Source organism: Ictalurus punctatus, chromosome 21 (genome assembly GCF_001660625.3).
Source record: "Ictalurus punctatus breed USDA103 chromosome 21, Coco_2.0, whole genome shotgun sequence".
Classification (NCBI taxonomy): Eukaryota; Metazoa; Chordata; class Actinopteri; order Siluriformes; family Ictaluridae; genus Ictalurus; species Ictalurus punctatus.
Genome location: NC_030436.2, coordinates 7604998 through 7625000, shown reverse-complemented (window position 1 = coordinate 7625000; position 20003 = coordinate 7604998). Strand labels below are relative to the sequence as shown.

At 39.9% G+C, this 20003-nt stretch overlaps 1 protein-coding gene across 9 annotated transcripts in view; it reads right to left on the bottom strand.

Moving 5' to 3' along the window:
- The window catches only part of slmapa (sarcolemma associated protein a), a 58039-nt gene that overhangs the window by 1817 nt on the left and 36219 nt on the right, over window positions 1–20003 (bottom strand). For 2 of the 9 annotated variants that reach the window (XM_017450312.3, XM_053673940.1), the window contains 13 exons: window positions 19719–19769; window positions 17348–17410; window positions 16333–16392; window positions 16117–16188; window positions 15040–15144; window positions 14809–14868; window positions 7919–8044; window positions 7004–7078; window positions 5406–5711; window positions 4155–4272; window positions 3757–3928; window positions 3511–3645; window positions 1–376 (listed from right to left, as the gene is read on the bottom strand). The exon at window positions 1–376 is cut by the window's left edge and continues 1817 nt beyond it. In XM_017450312.3, coding sequence (XP_017305801.1) covers window positions 284–376; window positions 3511–3645; window positions 3757–3928; window positions 4155–4272; window positions 5406–5711; window positions 7004–7078; window positions 7919–8044; window positions 14809–14868; window positions 15040–15144; window positions 16117–16188; window positions 16333–16392; window positions 17348–17410; window positions 19719–19769 — 1436 coding nt within the window. In that variant the 3' untranslated portion in view covers window positions 1–283. Of the gene's footprint in view, window positions 377–1126; window positions 1215–3510; window positions 3646–3756; window positions 3929–4154; window positions 4273–5405; window positions 5712–7003; window positions 7079–7918; window positions 8045–14808; window positions 14869–15039; window positions 15145–16116; window positions 16189–16332; window positions 16393–17347; window positions 17411–19718; window positions 19770–20003 lie in introns of all 9 variants that reach the window. The other 7 variants (XM_017450313.3, XM_017450316.3, XM_017450315.3 and 4 more) reach the window with 7 other exon arrangements.

The following is a 20003-nucleotide window of genomic DNA, read 5'->3' as shown; positions in this document are numbered from 1 at the left end:
GGAAGAAGGGGGGAGGGGGCCTAGTTTAGGCCACTTTAATTATCAAGATTCCCATCTAACTGAAAAAAAGCATATATATTTATTTAATCTATAACAGAAGTTAGACCATTTATACCCCCTCTTTTTCTATGATATGTACATATGCACTTTATACAGACACGCTGGAGACCTTCGTGCTGCATTCTCACATTCCGAGGTAATGAGTCTAGAATAGGCCTCAGGATTATAACATGACATTGGGGTGACAGTGTGAGCTGTGCTGCGTTGTGATTGGTTATCTGCCTCAGGACGAGCTCTTGGATAGGCTGGGATACAGCACCACTGCAGTCACGGCGACCATGACGGCGACCACCGGCATCCAGGGCATCCAACCGCTCTGAAAAGATGCCGAAAAAAAAGAAAAAAGAGAGAAGAAAAAAAAAACAGCAGCAGAGTTAACAACATTTACATGACAATGTCAGAGTGAGCAGCTCTTACAGCACTGGAACTGGCTGAGACAGAGACAGAGACAGAGAGAGAGAGAGACAGAGAGAGAGAGAGAGAGAGAGAGAGAGAGAGAGAGAGAGAAAGAGAAAGAATGTGGGGAAAAAACAGACCGCAGAAGAAGGAGGAGAATGAAAGAGTGAGAGAGAAAGACATTTATAAATGAATGAAGAAAGAGTTTGAATGACGGAGCAGAATACCATCAGAGCCATTAAAATCAAACACAGCCTTCTTTCTTTCCAAAGAAAGAAATAAAAAATAAAGCAGTGTTTAATTTAATAATAAGCAAATGATGAGGGGGAGAAGAAAAAAAGAAAAGAAAAAAAAATAAATAAAAATAAATAAAAGGAGAACATAATCCAAAATCCCTATTGCAGAAATTCACTTCCAACAGTGGTCCAAGCAAAGACAGACAATAATGGACGAGAGATTAGTACGTGGTATTGTGTGGACGAGGAAAAGGTTAGTTTTCCTCAAGTGTTGCTAAGCACCAAAAAGGGATTTTGGGCAAAAGCATGAGTGAGTTTTTTTTTTTTTGGTGGCCATGCACTTTTGATATACAGGATGGTGAACAGGACAGAGAAAAGAAAAAAAAAAAAACAACAGGAGAGACAGACACGGACTGGACAGGAGCGCTGTGTACCTTTCTACCACATTTGGCCGAAGCACCAATACAGCAAAGCCAGGATAAGGCCGATGAAAATGGCTTGGACAGGCTGCAATATGGATGGCTAGAGGAGGGAAGGGATATTACAAGAATCAATCTTTAAAGTAATCAAACAGAAATCGGGTCTGAAAGGGACGCACTGTAAACGGCTAAATCAAAAACCAAATGCAACGGAGAGAAAATTAAATTAATTAAACATAATAATTTAAAAAAAACAAAACAAAAAAAAACATTAAAACAGAACAAAATTACTGCATGTCTGATAGCCACAGATATAATTCAACATCTAGAAGCGGGACATAAAGAACAAAGACAGTGAGACGGTGTTAGACACGTTAAATAAAATGATCTGCATTCATTTCTCAAACCGAAATGGAACTGTGTTAAAGGGATCCTCCACTACCTTATTCTTCATAGGAGCATAAATGATTCGTCTCATCTCATGAGCCGCAGACCTACTGCGTACGACGTTACTGTATACTAAAGTGGTGGAAGGTCCTTTAAGGTTCCAGTTTAAGAAGCACTGTGTGACTTCCTTGCTCAATCAAAGGAAAACGTGAGTAGTGAGGTGCTGAGCTAGCGATATGAGAACTGTAACACTGTAAGCAGTGATCACTAGCAAATTGGGTAGCAAGTTGGCAGGCAATAATTTGCCTGGATGAGGGGGAAAATATATAAATAAATAAATGGAGGAAAGAAAGAAAAAACAAATGGGAAACTACAGTTTCAGACATCTTTGGTCGCGAGGAGAAATATAAACACGTGCCTCTCATCACGTCTAATTAAAGTCGCGCACACGGCACAAAACCGGTTTCCTCTACGTGACCCGAATGTCTGATTGACCCATTTCCTTATGCTATAGCTGCAGGATGTCGACTTTGTGCTGACTTCACCGTGGAGACGGCCTCCTGAGAACCGGAGCCTAATTAGCTGTGATCAAACACAGCTTCACATCCTGAGAAAATCAGTAGGGCGCTGAAATACGCTGAACAAAACATGGTGCTGCTTGGAAATGACAGCAGAAGGCTTTTCCCTGGCTTCCTGACTCTTGCTTTCTGCGTATACAAACACACTTCTGCAAGAGTCACCGTTAGATAAATGTTCAGAGGAAGCACGAACAGCTTTGGGAGCTACAGACACCTCTCGGTCAAAAAAAAAATCCCTCCAAGATATAAAGGTAACGCACGGCACTTTTCCACCAACAAGGTAAATGTGCTGGTACCAGAGATGGTGCATAATCACAAACGGTCAAAAGTTTGTGGACACCCGACTGAAATGTCCTTTATGACCTTAAAAACCTTTTGATCTGAAGGTGTGTGATTAAATGTTTGAAATCGGTGTTGTAGACAAAAATATAAATCGTACCAACGTATTCATTTCTTTCATTACAAAACAAACATTTTATTTACAAAAAAATCCCCCCCCCCAAAAAAACGGATGACTCTGAGGGAAACGCCTCAAGAATTCGGTCAAGAAAACGCCAAGAATACATTTCTGGAAATTCTAGGCAAAAAGGGCATCTACTTTGAAGATGCTAAAATACTAAATTATTTTGATTTATTTTGGATTTTTTTTTAACAACATAATTCCCATAGTTCCATTTGTGTTATTACAGAGTTTTGATTACTTTATTATTATTCTAAAATGTGGGGAAAAAATAATAAACTTTTGGCCAGTAATGTATGTTAAGGAGTTATCTGAATCTGTTCAGTTAAAGCATCTGGACTGATGTCCGGGCTCTATCGCCATCACAGCAACTCAATCAATTAATTTAACAATGGTGAAAATAGCTCCACTAAGGAGTGAAACCACAAATCAGTGGTCCAATAAGGAAACAAACGTTTTACTGATAACTGCGCCGACCTAAATAGAAGCGAAAAAAATCCACCCTGAAAGACTCGCATATTAATATTCATAAACAACGTGTGACCAAGATTCATTTTGCAATGAAACCGTGTTCACTTTTTTTAATATATATTCTTTAATCCTCGCTAAACTCGTCTTTGTCTACAGAAAACGATGCAGCAGCGCTTTATTCCTTCAGTCTGACCAGTTCTCTCACCCCTCGTCTGCTCAAACAGATCAACTTTCATGTTGACACAGTCGGTGATCAGCATCATCGGTCCAGAGTTGTCTCCACTACTTCTACATTGGATTTCTGATTTAATGAGACAACACTGGAAAACGCCGAGTGAGAAAAGAAGCTCTTGCCCTCAGTGAAACTGAGACTAACCCTGAAAACCAGCCTCAGCATCTGGTCAGTGGAAAAGGTTCAGTAGAGTTGCTATGGTGTGATCTGCTGCAACACATACACGGCCCTGGTCTAGAGAGGAGATGCTGCAGGAGGTGTGCACACTTACATTCTTGCCCTGCTCCTGCAGCAGCTTCAGATTGACCTTGCACTGGTCAAGCTCTTCATTAATGGAGCGCTTTTCCTGCTCGGTCTGCTCATACCTCTGCCGCAAGTCCGACAGCTGGCTCTGAGTGTCCTCATACTGCAGAGAGAGAGAGAGAGAGAGAGAGAGAGAGAGAGAGAGAGAGGGGGATATAAAACATTTCTCAAGAACTGTAGTCTAATCTGACAATTCACTACAAACACTAAGCACCTCTTTCTGCAGGTTCTTGGTGCGGTTCTCGGCCTGAGCAAGCTCCACCTTCAGCCTGCTGGCATCCTGCTGGTGCCGGTCCTGCATGGAACCCAGTTTGTTCTCCAGGTCACCCTGGCTCTTCTCCAGAGCATTCAGGTTGCTACTGAGAGTGGCGCTCTGCTCTCTGGAGCTGCACCACAAAAGATTTGGGTTAGAATTAGGGTTCAAGAGGGTTTAGAAATCTGCATAAAACTAGCATCCTGTTGCATAGAAATGGCTGAGTTCATGGTTTTGCATCATTTTGTACATCCATCATTGTTCTTTCATGGCAAGATCTAGCAGGATTCACACAAACATACATCTGAAATCTCTCTATGCAAGAAGTTTTTTTAGACAAGGTGATGACACACACTGACCTGCTGAGCTCCACCTCCAGCCTGTGCAGTTTCTCCAGCAGAGTTACTTTCTCCGAGCGCAGAGACTCGCACTCTCTATGCAGGGTTGAGCACTCGGCCTGCAACTTATCCAGCTCCCCTGTACACATCACACAGAGACAGACTGTTACGCTACGTGGAGAATTTACAGTTCGCTTATAAGAAGAAATCTGCTTCGAATGCTCTTTAAGGCGAATCTGTTTCAAATGTTTCCAGTTGAAATTGTGATAATCGTCAATAAATCTTGATTAGTCACCAATCACACTTTATCTTCTACTTTTGACACCACACCAATACTCTACAGACCCAATGAGGACTCTTTTTTTTTTTCCTTTTTACTTTAAAGATTGTTTAAAAATGTCTTGCTGTACAGATGTCCCATTTCTCATAGTCTTCTTTCAGCCAATGATACGCTTAAAACTGAAATAATGACCCATTTCTATCCATCTGTTACAGAATTACGCAATATCTGACTGGTGCATCCACAGTATGAATATTCAGCTTCTTACTAAAGACAATTTCACTCACCCAATCTCATCACGTGCTACGCAAATCTACACGACGACAACCGACACCCCACACAAGCAAAAGCCGATTCAGCCGAGGACAAGAGACATGCGTACGTACATCAGCAGGGAACGAAAAGTTTCCATAACGCTGGACGGTAAAAACGTGCTATGAAGAAGCCGAGCTCCTCGACAAAGGCCAAATAGATACCAGGTGGGAGCTAACTGTCGGCTGAAGTTGTGTAACCAGATCGATGTTTGTGGAAACAAAGCTCAATACTTGGCCTGTGATGCAAATTTATGTCCGTCTGTGCTCCTGTGTTTGACCCAGGCCATTCTCCAGAGATCCGAGCTCTGCGTTTTGTTAGGTTTGGAGTGTAAATAATGGTGGCTTTTCTATTAAATATGGCATTACAGTTCGAGCAGAAATATCGAGTAGGAGTCTCCACAAACCGGAGTTTTGTGCTGTATAATTTGTAAACATGCATTCTTGTATGCATCTCACATTTGGAAGCTATTTCACAAAGTAACTGTATAAAAAGGAAAAATCTGCTATGTAGATGCACTAGAGATGTTTATTTTTAAATATTTATATTCGGCAGGCAAAGGAAGTGGGTAATTATTTAGGACACAACAAGCAACTAAAGCTTGCATCAAAACTAACTTCTTTTAAGCAATCATGGAGATGATTAAAACCAACTAAGCTAAAGCAGGCATGTGTGATCACCTTGTAGCTGTAAGGCTCGCTCCTGGTGCTGGCTCTGCTGCTTGAAGTTCTCCTGCAGGGTGCTGATCTCTAGCTCGTAGTTGGACGCTGCTTTTCTCCACTTGTCGAGTTCAGCCGTGACGGTGATGAGGTCTCCCTGCAGGGCAGCGATGTCGCGCTCCCTTTCTGCTGTGGCCGCTTCCATGGCATGGCGGAGCACGAGCACCTCCTCCTGAGCGCTGTAGAGTTCCTCCCGGGTATTGGAGATGGTGTTCTCTCTCTGCTCGCGCAGGGCCTCCATGTCTGACTGTAGCTTGGCGAGCTGGCCTACAGGAACATGCGGGGAATAGGTTCGCTCACAGACTCCACCATAATCTAAGGGTGCATCTCAAACAGCTCCCTAGTTCAGAAGTCGGGGCACTGATCAAGGAGTCAGCCATTTTATGGGCTGTCTCGATCGCAAAATCCTTTCAATGCACTGGAACGTTCGCTCCCTAATAAATCCCACAATGCACTGCAAAAACCAGGGAGCACTGATGACGTCATATTCTGAAGCCGCTCAGCTTGAGAATTTTTTATTATTATTTATTTAAATGGCGGACGAACTCTCTGCCAACTTCGTCTATAAACGCAAAAAGCTTGTTGACGTTGTTGTGGCTCGCAAATGATTACTTACATTAACGATTTTTAACTTTATTTGATGTTCCATATACGGTTTTGTTCGAGTCTAACGACTTTTAATCGTTTAATGATGATTTTTTTTAAAAACCCACTAGCTACAATACGATCCTGCCTGAAGTACCATGACAGAAACACATGTGATTAAGCTACCAAATTTAAACGACATGTAATGTCAAAGATATCGGTCCTGCCTGTTGATAAATGCCAATGGCGAAGTTTTACAGAAAACGAGTTATCGGTGTCCCAATGTGTAGTGAGCCAGGGTCCGTACCAGTGCCCAAACTCGTGTACTCGATATACTGATTCACAACCAAGTGAGCTACGCAGCTGATAGAGACACACCCCAATTCATTTCTTTACCTCGTTATTATAAGTGCATCTAATCTATTGATGAAACGCTTTAAAACTATTTGCAGCCAGGGAACCATTCCAGTGCAAAAAAAAAATTTTTTTTTAAATGACAAAATCGCAAGCAGCATGTGTTTTAAAATCTAATTAGGCAAATATGTACCATCATTTATTTACACACCCAAACTAGTTAATACTGCGTTACAAATGTAAAGTTAAACCCTGATATCTTAACAGCACTTTTCCTTTTCCTGGTTATACTGTACTAAAATGACAGCAAGAAGCTGAAGAAACTGTTTCCGTTTTAAGACAAGCTAACGCTTGCACGCTAACCTTACTATATTAGATAACTTTATTTAGCTTGGTTATAAAGATGATGCAAATTGTATTGCTTCAAACTTGCTCTGCTCTCCATTTATCTTTTCTTATTTTGTTACACCTTTGTAGATAAGTACATCAGTCACTATGGAAGAAAAAAAAAATCCCTGAATGCTTGCTGGCAATAAAAGTATATTAATATTATTTCTTCTAAAATACATCAAGCAAAATTGACATTTTCTCAGGTGGTGTGTCCGCAAACTCGCACTTACTCTGCAGGTACTGGATCTGTTTAGATGATTCCTCAGTCTGCTGCCTGTTGGCTCTCCTTTCCTCTTCAAGCAGAGCTGTAAAAGAAAGGGAAAAAAAAAATAATAATAAAAAGATACAGGGTTAAAAAAGGAAAGTTTAACAGTTCAGAAAGTCATAAATACGATGGTAAAAGTTACTATTAGAGATGTTAGCTCTTACATAGTAAACCTCTAAAAGTTTAGTGATTTAAATAATACCTATATTAATGCATGCATGTTGGATTACTGCTGGAACGAGACTGAAAGGTTTGCGTCCCGAGAGCATAAGTGCTCCTTCAGATGTCTTAAAAGTACCCCTGGGTGAGTGGTTTTAAACTATAAAAATAATCTACATATAATAAATTGTTTGACATGTTTTAATGCTCAACAGACTACTAAAAACTGCCTAGAAACATATGTACACCATGACCCCATGAACACCACCACAATTCATGAATACACATAAATCAGTTTGGAAATTGATGCCCTCCAGCCATACCTAACAGACTAGCTTGAATATTTCTGTATGGAAATCATGACTCACATCGTTAAATGCTTAGCCCGACCTGCAAAAATATAACGTTACCATAACGACCATGATTTCTGTTCGTCGCCACCATCAGCAAAACAGATTCTTAACAGTCATCGAGGATAAATATAAAGCTACACGATAACTCAAATAAATCCAGGACATCGCGATCACAGTCAAGCGTCCTGGATCGGTTTTAAAGTAAGAATGCGTCTTAAACGGTCTCTTCTGGAGTTTTCTGTATATTTAAAAACGGTTAATCCAAACCATCATTCTATATAATGGGAAATTAGCCATCCAAGAGGAGTTAAGCGCTACACAGACTGCACTTAAAAACCTCACTGGTTTTAGCAAAAAAGGTCCAGCACCTTGTAGCTCGAGACATTTCTGCTTGCCGGTGTTGGCGAGCTCCTGTGCCTCCAGTAGCTCGCTATGCAACTGGTGGATGACCTGCTCCGTGTCTCCAGGGTCAAGGTTGGCCCTCTGCAGCTCATCTATACACAAAAGAGAGGGAAATGTCAGCAGGATATAACACATTATATGACTTACGTATGAGATATAAAAATAAACAACAAAACAACAGTAGTAGACCAAACTGACAAAAAAGTCTTTGAAAGTAAGGTACTTGCGCAAAACACTGGAATATGTATACCGGACAGGACTGTATATATTAAAATAACCTGATTTAACATGTACTCGAGCAACTAAATCGAGGGGTGTACACTGGTAGGCCCATGGTCTGGATGCATTTCAGCTGACCAAACTGAGGACTTGAAAAAACACGACACGTTGTTCTGCGACTCCGGATTTCGAAACATGAACCCAGTGATTTTCTGTAGCATCTCTTCTGTGGTCAGTCGCACGCATTTCTATAAATTATTTAGCTGAAAGCAGCTCATCAGACAAGAGAACAGCTAGAGACATTAGTTTAAGGGTTTCCCATCATTTTTCTTTTTCCTGCCTACATTGTGAGTTACAAATAAAACTTGACCAAAAACGACAAAGATGTCTATAGACGATTATAATAAAAGAAGTGGTACAGCGAGTACAAATTTGAAACAAAACAACCATTTTGAGCCGATGAACCATTTATAGCCACAATCTAATCACGGTTGAACATTAAAAGGTAAAAAATGTTCACCATTCGCTCATAATTATTATTTATCTGGACATTCGTAAGCCAGTTTTCTATATCTGGACCAGGAAACAAACTCAGCAAGCAAAACGACTCTGAACACACGCTTGGCCAAATCCATCAACATTTCTGCGAAACGCAAACTGCTAACATGAACATAGTGAGTGTGTGATTTCGTGTATGGTGTAAGCTCGCGTTCATCCTGAAGATCAGCCTCTCATGCCTGAAAATACAAGATTTTCCCCAGGACCTGATACTTCTTAAATTTATCGGTGCAATTCAAAACTGTTCTTTAACCAACACGTCCTGGCGTACCACATATTTCTCCATTACATGGATAACACTGTGTGTTACGTGGAGAACTGCACTGGTGGCAGGCCAAACCCGCTGAACGACAGTTCCAGGAGCAGGCTTTAAGCTTAAGTGCTTGCGGCTACGCTGACTCGATTTCCTCGCCACTTCTCTCGCTTTTCTGACTTCTTTCCCTATGGAGAGGCCCTTCCTTGTGATCCCAACATGTGCCCTGGAAATGACAGGCTTTGGCAAAAACCTCAGCTCCGTCAATAAAACCGGTGGAGATCACTTGTCTCGGTACAGATGTGAACACTGATGTCATACTCCAATTTTAACTCTGAGTGATTGGACTTTACATCAGATGCCAGTCAAACAAGGTTTTGAGGTTTTTACGGGGCTCGGGGCAAGTTCTCGAGCTGAGAGATGATGCAAGAAACAATCCCCTCGTCAGATCTTCTGCCACAGACTTAATGAGAAGGCAAGATGTGATCCATAAGCTGTACGAGTAATCGCTGGCTTCATCTTAACTGCACAGGAGTACCGCTTAGGCAAAGTCGTATAAAGCTGAGACTAAATGCCGTTATGACGTTATAATGACCCAGTGTTACTTCCATGAAGCGTGAATAGATGATGCATGGAGACAAAATTCTTTTTTTTTTTTTAAATTATAAAAACACTCAAAGCCTAAAGCATTATAAATATGTTGGGTAATACTATTACATAAGAAAGTAATAAAACCGAACAGAGCATGATGGCAGAGGAAGTGAATCAATGATGGGGTGGTGAGACATGAGTTACTAAAAAAAAAAAAGTGTTTTTTTATTTAAAAAAACAAAACAAAAACAAAACAAAACACAAACAAACAAAAAAAAGTGTATTTATCCATTTATAGCTACAGTTAATGTTGTGGAATGCCAGGGGAACAAGTGATCATTTCTTGGCTCTCGGAGAGTATTTGTGGGGAATCACCAATAATCTGGCAACACAGTTAGCAATGACCAGGCTCCCTGCACATTAACTTGGCAATTTGAAATTGCAAGACAGAACATTTAATAATACACAGTCATATATTGTAATATGATTTAAAGACAATGGATGTACACCACCATGTTACGTTTTACATAATTTGTTATTCAGCTGCTCCAACTGGCAGGATACGGCATACTTGGCCTGATAATCTGCACCAGAGGAAGTCTTGTTTGAGGTAAATAGGGGGGAAACAAAATAAATAAATACTTAATCCAATCATGCACAACATTCAAAAACCAATTAGGAAAAGCCCAGTCTATTCCAAACCACTTGGTCTGAATGAAGCACTGTCCAATTACAAGAAGAGTGAGGACACTGTGAAAGAAGGCCAAGAGTTCAACAATAAATACATAAATAAATAAATAAAAATAGGCCAGCATTCCTGCAAAAGCGCTTTAACACATGCCAGGAAAAGAAGCACAATAGAAATGTGCATTCTATGTAATCCCTAACCACGGATGTACTCGCATTCATTCATTAAGCTGCCTTTGATCAAATGGTTCACTTGATTCATTATTGGAGACTCCTCACTTCCTTAACAGCCACAGAGGAGTTCTGCCTCAAAAGTCTCTCACTCACACTGCCAGTTAGTCCGTTTGTTGTACTTCGATTACGAGTGCTGACAGCCTGGATGCTATTACCGCAAATGTGACCTTATTTTACCATCGTTCGTTCTATTAGGTCCTCACCACCCTTATATAGTTGCTGGAGCTATAAATAAACACTTCGGGTGTTGTCAAACTTGTCCTGAACACTGGAGTCCACACCCAAAACAGATTCCAGACTTGTTTCCAAGACATGCTCATCATCACGGTTTTATTGTGGTAGGCTTACACCGATATATAATAGTGATTATATGGGACCCATCAAACACCTGTTTGTTTGGCCTAGAACACAAAACAATCACAACATGAACTACAATCTGTACATGCACAGGTCAACTACTTTAATAAGTTTAATAAGTAGATTTAAAAAATTTTTAAAAAATCAGATTGCTTGCTTATTAAATAATTAGGCTCACAGTTTTCAATACTAATAGTATTACATGTGAAAAAGACCTGAATTTTATTTATTTATTTATTTATTTATTTATTTATTTATTTTAGGGGTGTAAACATAAGCTACTTCAGTTCAGTCTCCTCCACCGACCATAACACTTTCCCCCACATTCCTTCCCAAAAACATGAAACAAGAAGTAACATGACAAGTCAAACTAATAACTTTATGGTCTGTGCACAACAAACCAAGGTGATAGTGAGCCCCAGACCACCGTTCCTAAGAGTACGAGAGATCGGTTCAATGGACCGGCAGCAAGCTCAAAAGCAGCTTTCATACTCCACCAAATACACCAAAAATTTCCACAAATGCAGAAATGAACTCCACTAAACCCTAAATTATTTATGAATACCTGGCCCAAACCCAAACTGCACATAAACGATGAAGCTTTATATGTGTCAGTGTCGCACACTCCTATTGCTTTGCCCGGCACTGTGTCTGTCACCGGGTTCAGAAACACAATAAGGCTCTGAAATTCCACTTCCTCCCCTGCACCTCCCAGCGTGTTAACCAGACCCTGCGCCTGTTATCATCAAACTCCCATTAAAGGACATGAGCTCACTGTGAACAGATGAGCGCCATACTGAAGCGACAGGAAAAAAGTGGTGATCTCAGCACAGGCTTATCATCTGCAAAACATTTCGGATGGCCACAAGCTTTTTTCCTATCTGCCAAAAATAGTTAGGAGTTCATGAACAGACACTAAACCATGAAAGACGCCATCTCTGCAAATGAGAGTTTTAAGAGACGGTGCAGACAAGGACATTTTGAATGACTTGAATACGAACGATCGTTTATTTACTGTCGGGATGACGCGTCTTCTGGAAATGACATGAAAGTTGCGAGCGCCATTTACAGAGGGAAAATTCATTGGTTAATACACTACTTCATGATCCCACTTAACCAGGCTTGCATAATCTTGTTTGCAAGACAGCATAGAATTTTTTATTATTTATATTAATTAAAAAAAAAAAAAAGTCTTAAAAACAAGGCATAAGAGGGATGATGTAAGGGCATGGTCTTTCTAAGATCTTTCTAATTTGATATTCATGGGACACAAAATATGTAAAATAATTTTTATTAACCTTTGTATTTTAACTCTGTAGTTATACTCCATCACAGGGAACTGATTTTTGGATAATTAAACAGAGACATCCTTTTGAACTCCTTATTGACAATCCATATAATATCCTGCCTTCTCATAGTTTATTTACCTCTTGGTTGCCGCTATTACCTAATACCTTACTTGACTTGGCATCATGTGATAGCGACACCCAGTGTTCAAACCAGGAAGTTCATTTTTTTTAATCCTCAAGGATGTCACAAAGTCTCCATACATGGGGGAAATGAACACTTTTCAGCAAAATGTCTTCCAAAAATTTTTCATACCTGGTTTACAATATATACATTTTTTCAAATAGCCTTTAAGAATGCCTTTGACTTCCTTTCTTTTCACCATGCCAGCTTCTATGGCTATATTTGTGGTGGGAGCCAGGTTTAGTTATTTAAATTAGAGTTTAAGATTCATTTTTCCTATTAAAAAAAAAAAAAAAAGAAAAAAAAACAACCCCTAAAATTAATTTGGATTCACTTGATTGAAAACCTTTTCTAAAGTATCACCTGAATAATACAGTTTCCTCAGATGTGTATAAGTATGACAGTCCAGTAAAATATGTTTAATGTATAGTGGGTTCTGACAAGATGAACACTTTGGTGGATTTTCTCCTGACAGTAAAAATTGGTGTGCGAGTCTTGCATTTCCTATCCGGCATCATGTGACTTGATCCCATTAATTATTATTAAAAGGGAAGACATTTTGTTCCAACAATAAGTTTTATTTCCCATAATTAGTTGTTTAAACATTTGTTGATCCCACTCATTTGCCATTTGTTTTTGAGATATGCATTCAGAGTTGATTTCAGATACATGGAAGGTAAGAACGCCTTCGACAAAAGAAGAACCGACTGAAATCGTTCTCATGGCTGGATCGGGAAGCTGTTGCAAGGTGGATCTGAACAGGAAACACGGTGAGCACATCGCACACGACTTAATAACAAATTCAATAAGACTGGAAGTGCTGCGGACCTCCACAAACATCCACCGACAAAGGCGCAACTGATGTGTGGAGACTTCTGGGAAACCCTGTACATCATCATCATCATCATCATTCCGATTTAATTAATTAAAAAAAAAAAAAAAAAAAAAAAAAAAGAAAAAAAACCCCTTTAAAATGTGTGGGCTGTTTGAGAAATGGTCCAAGGCTGTAGTTTGGACACTCCTGGACTCCACTGTTGCAATATTGAAAGGGAAAATGAAAACTTGATGCTGAAAACAGGGCTATAAATGTCCCAATCATACTGCATCTAGCATCAGCGGTCATTAGGGAAATGATCACAATAAATGATAAATGATCCTTAAGACTAAAATTAGGGTCCTAAGTAACCACAAAACACATACCAGTATAGAAGAATGCATTAGCTAAACATGTCTGCTAGGGCTTTTTAAGGGAATTGTACAACAGGTGTACAGCGCCGCATGACTCAGTGAGACCGTGTTTAGAGCAGAGTCATGTGTTAAATTCCACTGTAGCAGCATGAACACATGGATACACAGACTTAAAACAGGGACTAGAGGAATGAGGAAACTTTTATGCACTGGAGAGAAATCAGCAGAGTCATATGAGAGTTGGAGCGATGTCAAATCTCCAGGCTCGACAGATCCATTTGAAATGCAGCCTCTATGAACTCTGGAAGCCTCCAATATATGTGGAGGCTTTTCAGTCCCAGGTGGGTGAATGCAACTGATGGATAACCGAGAACGGCGGAGGGGTGGGGTTTAAAGTCTGCAGTCCCACAGGAGCTCAGACTGGCAACCAAGACCCATACAAACACTAACCAGTGTTTAACACTAGCTTAGGAACATCACAACAATTATCCAGTCATGCCTATTTTCATCAGACGACCTCCACCATACTCAAATTTAGTATAAATGATATTATAGTCACTTAAGGGCTGGATTAATTCAAACCAAAAACAAAAATGAGGTAAAAGTGTGAAAAACTGCATCCCCCCCATGCGAAATAATTACAAATCAAGCCATACAAGTGAATAAAGCCGAGCAAATGAAAACCAGGTGCCATGAATAAGCGTCCACTGACCTCCATAAATAATAAACTTTATAGCTGGGAAACGATTCTGACCCTTTTCATCTTGAAGTCCTGAATGTACGTGACCTATCTAATCCCCCCCGCAGGCCATTCCTGCCTAACTGTGCTCTAATTGGTTTACATTCCTGAAGTGCCGCCACTGTGTGTTTCACTGAAGGGAAAAGTGGGACAGCTGCAGAGATCAGACAGGAGGCAAACGTTCTGTACAGAAGAACCCGTAATGCTAGTGCTCTCCCTCTCTACACATATTAAACTCCTAATGTGAGAACAGCGTTAGGATAACGTTAAGCCTACTGGTAACACCTTCGAATAGCGTCGCTTTTAACTCCAGCAGCTCAGAGTGGTCAAGACCATATTTAGCTGCGAGGAGTAATGCCACACCGCACGAAGCCGAACAGTTATACTGCATTCCACTGCACTGAGCTCAAACAAGCTTTACAGGACAGAATAGTCCAAAATATGACTAAACAACCAGCTAGGCCTTAACATATTAATGTGCAATTCAAAATAAGAAGATAAACATTAACGTATAAGGAAAGAGTGGAAAAAAAAATAGAAAAAAAAAAAAAAAGGGGTACCTTTAAGCAGGGCAACTCGGTTTTGTGGTTCATTCAGCTCCTGTTCATCCATTTGGCCGTCTAAGAAAAGAAAAAAAAAAAAAGGGAAATATTTTAGATGTTGTAAACAGCATAAGTACCATAAAAAGGTATGAACTCTAAGTACTAAAGAAAGAAATCAAATTAAAAAGCGCGCATATATATAAAAATAAACATTCTATCAATTATTCAAAATAAAAAACAAAATTATACCTGAAGTATCGTCACTGCTTTTGTCCTTGCTGGGGCTCAGTGTGTCTGACATATCAGACTCTTTAGCATCTATCTGATTTTCTGTGGGCAGGTTGGAAGACACCACTTAGATGGAAAGGGGTGGAGACATAAACCAACAAGTTCAAAACATCCAAAGCAGCAATCTTAAAGCCATAAGCAATCAGAAGACTTGTGTTTATCATGAAAAATAGAACAAAAACAATTTAATCTCTCGCGTTAAATGTCCGAACAGCTATGAAAACGTTTCATCGCGAGCACAAACACCTCCGGTGGTTGACCGTTGTAACTCCTGAGAGTTATTCACCACACATGGTCATACATCCAAGCTGAGCTTTCAGAGGGGGATACTGTTGCATTCTAAAATAGTTTGAGCTTTTGTTTAGGGATCGGTCCAGATCGCCTCTGAGTCATGACTGAAAACCGATTTGGACAATGACTTGTGCTGTGGCAGCAGGAGATTTTACACCAAGAGCAAAAAGACCTTGTTAAAATGTCCCACACGAAAAACACAGGGAAAAAAAAAAAAAAAGTGTCAAGATATTTCCATTACAGTTATCCATCATGTCACGTCTCAACACCAATTACTTTTAGTGTACGTTTAACACTATATGATCGCGGCCTGCTCGACCTAGCTAAGAGGAAAGAAAAGCAATGATCTCATAACACATGGTGTTGAAGTGTATAGTGATTTTTGGCTGCTGAGTCAATGGTCTAATGTGAAATTCATAATCTGTGCTTCTAACCCCAGGGAATAATAAACAGCTCCCGGGAGAGTTGGAAAAGCCACAACCTCAAACAAGCCTGGGAGGTTTCGCTCCAATGGAAGCACAGACGTGTTGTGTATGTTCAAGGGTATTAACCTATTCCCTGGTCGAAGGTTTTAAACACTGCAGCAACGGCTTTCAAAACCCAGCAATACAGACAGATCTGCCAGCAGTACGAGGTTTGCTACAGCTCTGGCCGATATTCAGAAGTCATTTCTCGTTAAGCGATTTAACGCAAAACGACGTACACGTGAACCCGACACGTATAAAACGTGCGTGAACACAAACACACCTTTAAGTTTCTCTGGACTGGTGAAACTGTTGTCATCTGCTTGGTTGTTCTGAAGATGTGCAGCTATGACCTCTGAAATATTAAAACATAATATTTACTGCAATTCATTCATTCGTTTGCGCCACTTATTTACACCACGAGGGTGTGAGTAAACAAAATCAGTCCAATTACAAGCAGGGGTTTGGGCAGGGATTTATTTAAATTGCCTCCTCTTACCGTCAAAGTTGGACAGTTTGTGAATGGAAGAATCCACAGCCCCTTTCAGCTGCTTCACGGCTGTTTGGAGAAGAAAGGCATTGTATGACCGTGTGTTCAAATTGTGCACAACTGACTTGAGTGACAAACAGCCAGCAATGGCGTCGGCAAACGGCTCCGATAGGAACGGATCCGGTTATCGAATACCTGGCAAGTGGCGCATTTAAAAACAAAACAATGCTTGTTGCACCTTGTGAGACGGCCATGCATGTGAAGGGAAAAAACCCACAGTGAATGGGAAACCAAAGTCAGTGAGCGGTGGGATGGTCACAGGTGACATGCAAGGCCAATTTACTGCGCAGTCCGTGTAAAGGACGGAAAGGAATTACAGTACTAAGGGAACGTGAGAATCGCAGGGACTGTTATAAGAGTTAACATTTTAAAGATAGAAGATACATAAGTTAGGACTGACTAAAGGTGGGGTCTTTTAGTGTTCTATTTTGAGTACTGACTAAAAAAAAAAACCCACAACTTCTAAGGCCCAGTACAATCAATAAATAAATATCACCGGCCTAGTGTGGAAACTCTGCATGACAGAAAGCAGGAAGTTCTTCTCTACAATACTTCGCTGTATATACTGTAGTATACTACACAAGTACAGTGGCTAGACTTGTATAGACAAGAGACTGGGTGGGGTTAAACATGAACTGGTTAATACATACAAATCTAAGCATTTGTTCATTCTAGATATCAAACATCACTTCATAAATATCAAACTTCCATTAGCAACATTAAGCTAAATTAAATACATAAAGCCACGTTATTTACGAACCGCTCGGACAGCATACAGAGAAAGACAAAAAGGGTCTTAGGCTAAAAATCATACAAAAAACACTGCAGATGTGTAGTGGAGAGAACTCAGATGAATTTCCTTCTTAACTAAGAAGGATTTCTCCTCGGTGGCTCTGATGTCCATTAGTAAGACTTTTCGCTAGCGCGGCTGTAGAAGGCAGTGGAAAGAATGCTGTGTACTCACGCTGGCACTCAATGAACTGTTGGATTAAAGTGCAGTCCCCTCCACTCTTTAAAAGAAAGTGGTCTAACAAAGAAAGGAAAACCCACCATTAAATAATAATATTGGCTTTGGATGGAGAATGTCCCTCTACTTTAAGTCGAGGGGTGTTAAGTGGTGGTTTGAATAATAATAATAATAATAATAATAATAATAATAATAATAATAATAAAAGCCAGCTCTACAACATAGGACATGAGACGGAACGAGACAGAGATGCAGGGGGCTGGACACAGACACACAGGAAGCTACAAACGCCACTGAAATGACACCCTAGCTATCCTTTACATGCTCCCACAAAGTCAGGACACGTTCCCTTAACTAATGATACCCTATCACATTAATCAAATTTAATCACCTTTGGAAATATTACATAAATAAGAATTGCTTGCACATGAAGCCTGGCTTCATTTAAAAGACTTAACAATAATTAAAACCGCTGTGCTGACGAATAAATTTCTCTCGAGGCATGATATAAATTCTCATAGTATCTCGTGTGTGTGTGTATTTATTTATTTATTTCACACACACACGAAATCCCTTTAATTTCACAAGGACTACTTTTTAGTAACTGTATATTTTTTTATATTTCTTTTCTTACATATTAAACCGAACCTTACATTTATACTGCCCTTTAAATCTCTTACTGAACATTCAGGGGGAAAAATATAATAAAAATAAATAAATAAATAAAGCAAGTGAAATTAAGTTTATTTTTGGCAAACCGCTGCTACACTGACTGAACGCTGCATCATCATTAGTGGTTATAAATATAAACCTGTGTTAGCTATGGAAGCCCAAGAAAAGAGGGGGGAAAAAAAGGTAATTGTGGCTTTATATGTCAGAATTGAGATTTCGCTCAAATCGCTACTTTAAATCTTTTTTTTTTTTTGTATCAGAACTGCAAATTTCTCACAATTCTGAATTTTTTTCTTGCAATTTTAAGTTAACATTTCAGTTTTCTTTTTTCCTCGCAAGTTTACATCTCAGAATTCGGACTTTTTTTTTCCCCTTGCAATCTACACGTCCACTTGACAAAGCACCTGAAACGTGAACAACTTCAGGTAACGAGTGCACACTAGCAACTGGTTTTCCTCGTCTGGACTAGCTGAGGAGTGTTGTTCTTACTGTATACAGCTTATTTATAGAGAACGACTGATGCTTTTTTTTAGTGCGTTCGTTGCAACTCGCTAAATGTCGAGTATATGTCTAAATTGCCAGATGTAAATTCGTAATTGTCAGAGACGGGAGGAAAAAAAAAAATTCAGAATTGTAAATTGTTCCCAAAATTGCATAAAATAACGTCAGAATTGCAATTGTGAGAAATAAGTCAGTTATCTTTTTGATCATTATCTTTCTCACCTACATGGCAGAAACAGGCTTCGATAGTTACTCTTTAGAGTTAAGACAGTTAAGATGAGTGTCTCAAACACATCACATGAATTTGATTAGTGACTGAACAAGAGCACTTTCAAATTGAGAGCAGACGAGTGTTAATTTGCTGAAAGAGAGAGGGTGTGAGTGATTAGAGCTGTTAACAACATCGTGCTGTATTCTCAGTCATGCTCAACCATCATGTTATTTGTCGTGCTATTAATTTTCCCCCCACCTGTGCACTCCCATCATTCATTCTGCTGCTATATTTGTGTGTGCAAAAAATAATAATAAACTGCCACTGTAATAACGTGTGCTGAATAATTATGAGGCCGAAGGCTTCTTTATCGAATTGTTGTACGGTGATGGTGAGATGTAGTACGATTTAAACCCAACTGATCTTCTGGCCAAAGAAGAAGTTCAGCTACCGAAACGCTTTCGTGGTTTATTTGAAACAAAGCCTTCCTTTTTCCCAAGTTTACATTCTGTCCAAAGGCCTGTGTGCTCTATACAACCCTAAGAGCACTGCTGTTTCCCTTCTGCCGAGAGGCTGATGGTTTGTGGTTTACCACATGAAGTTACTACATAACGACGCATGCAGCTCTGGTGGTTCCGAGTAACCCGTCCTATGTAACCTCAACGTTGTTTGAATCAGTCCTGCCCTTTTGTGGAAACAAATGATTTTAAAACTGAACTGCACAACACCTCAGCCAAGAAGAACATGAATACAGGCTACACGACCTTGAAAATGTTGCCCAGTGTGTGTGTGTGTATTCAAATACAGCTGAATAAAACACCCCGCAACCTTTAAAACAGAAAAGACCAGAGGCGGAGACTGGTGTCGGACAAACAGGAAAAAGTCAAAACAGGCAACAGAAGGAAAGCTCTCATGCCAAATTAGTAGGAGAGGTGATGCAAAGTTAGCAGATGACACCAACCGCCATGAGCAACCCCAACTCACCTAAACTGTTGTTTTCCTTTATGCTTTTCTCCTGCAGTTGCTCTAACCGGACTGAAAAACGACAATGGGGGAAAATGAGGGATGACGAAAAAAATAAAGAAAATAATTGCCTAGACAAAAATGAAGATACACATAACTTCTTGAGCTGCGTGGCGTTTTAGTTATTACTGCTTCAGGGAGATTCTTTCTCCCGTTCATAAACCCATTTCAGAGTGAAACTATTGTATTGTACTATATGTCCACTTCCTGGTGGCAGGGTCGATGTCGATGGAAAATCCATAAGGT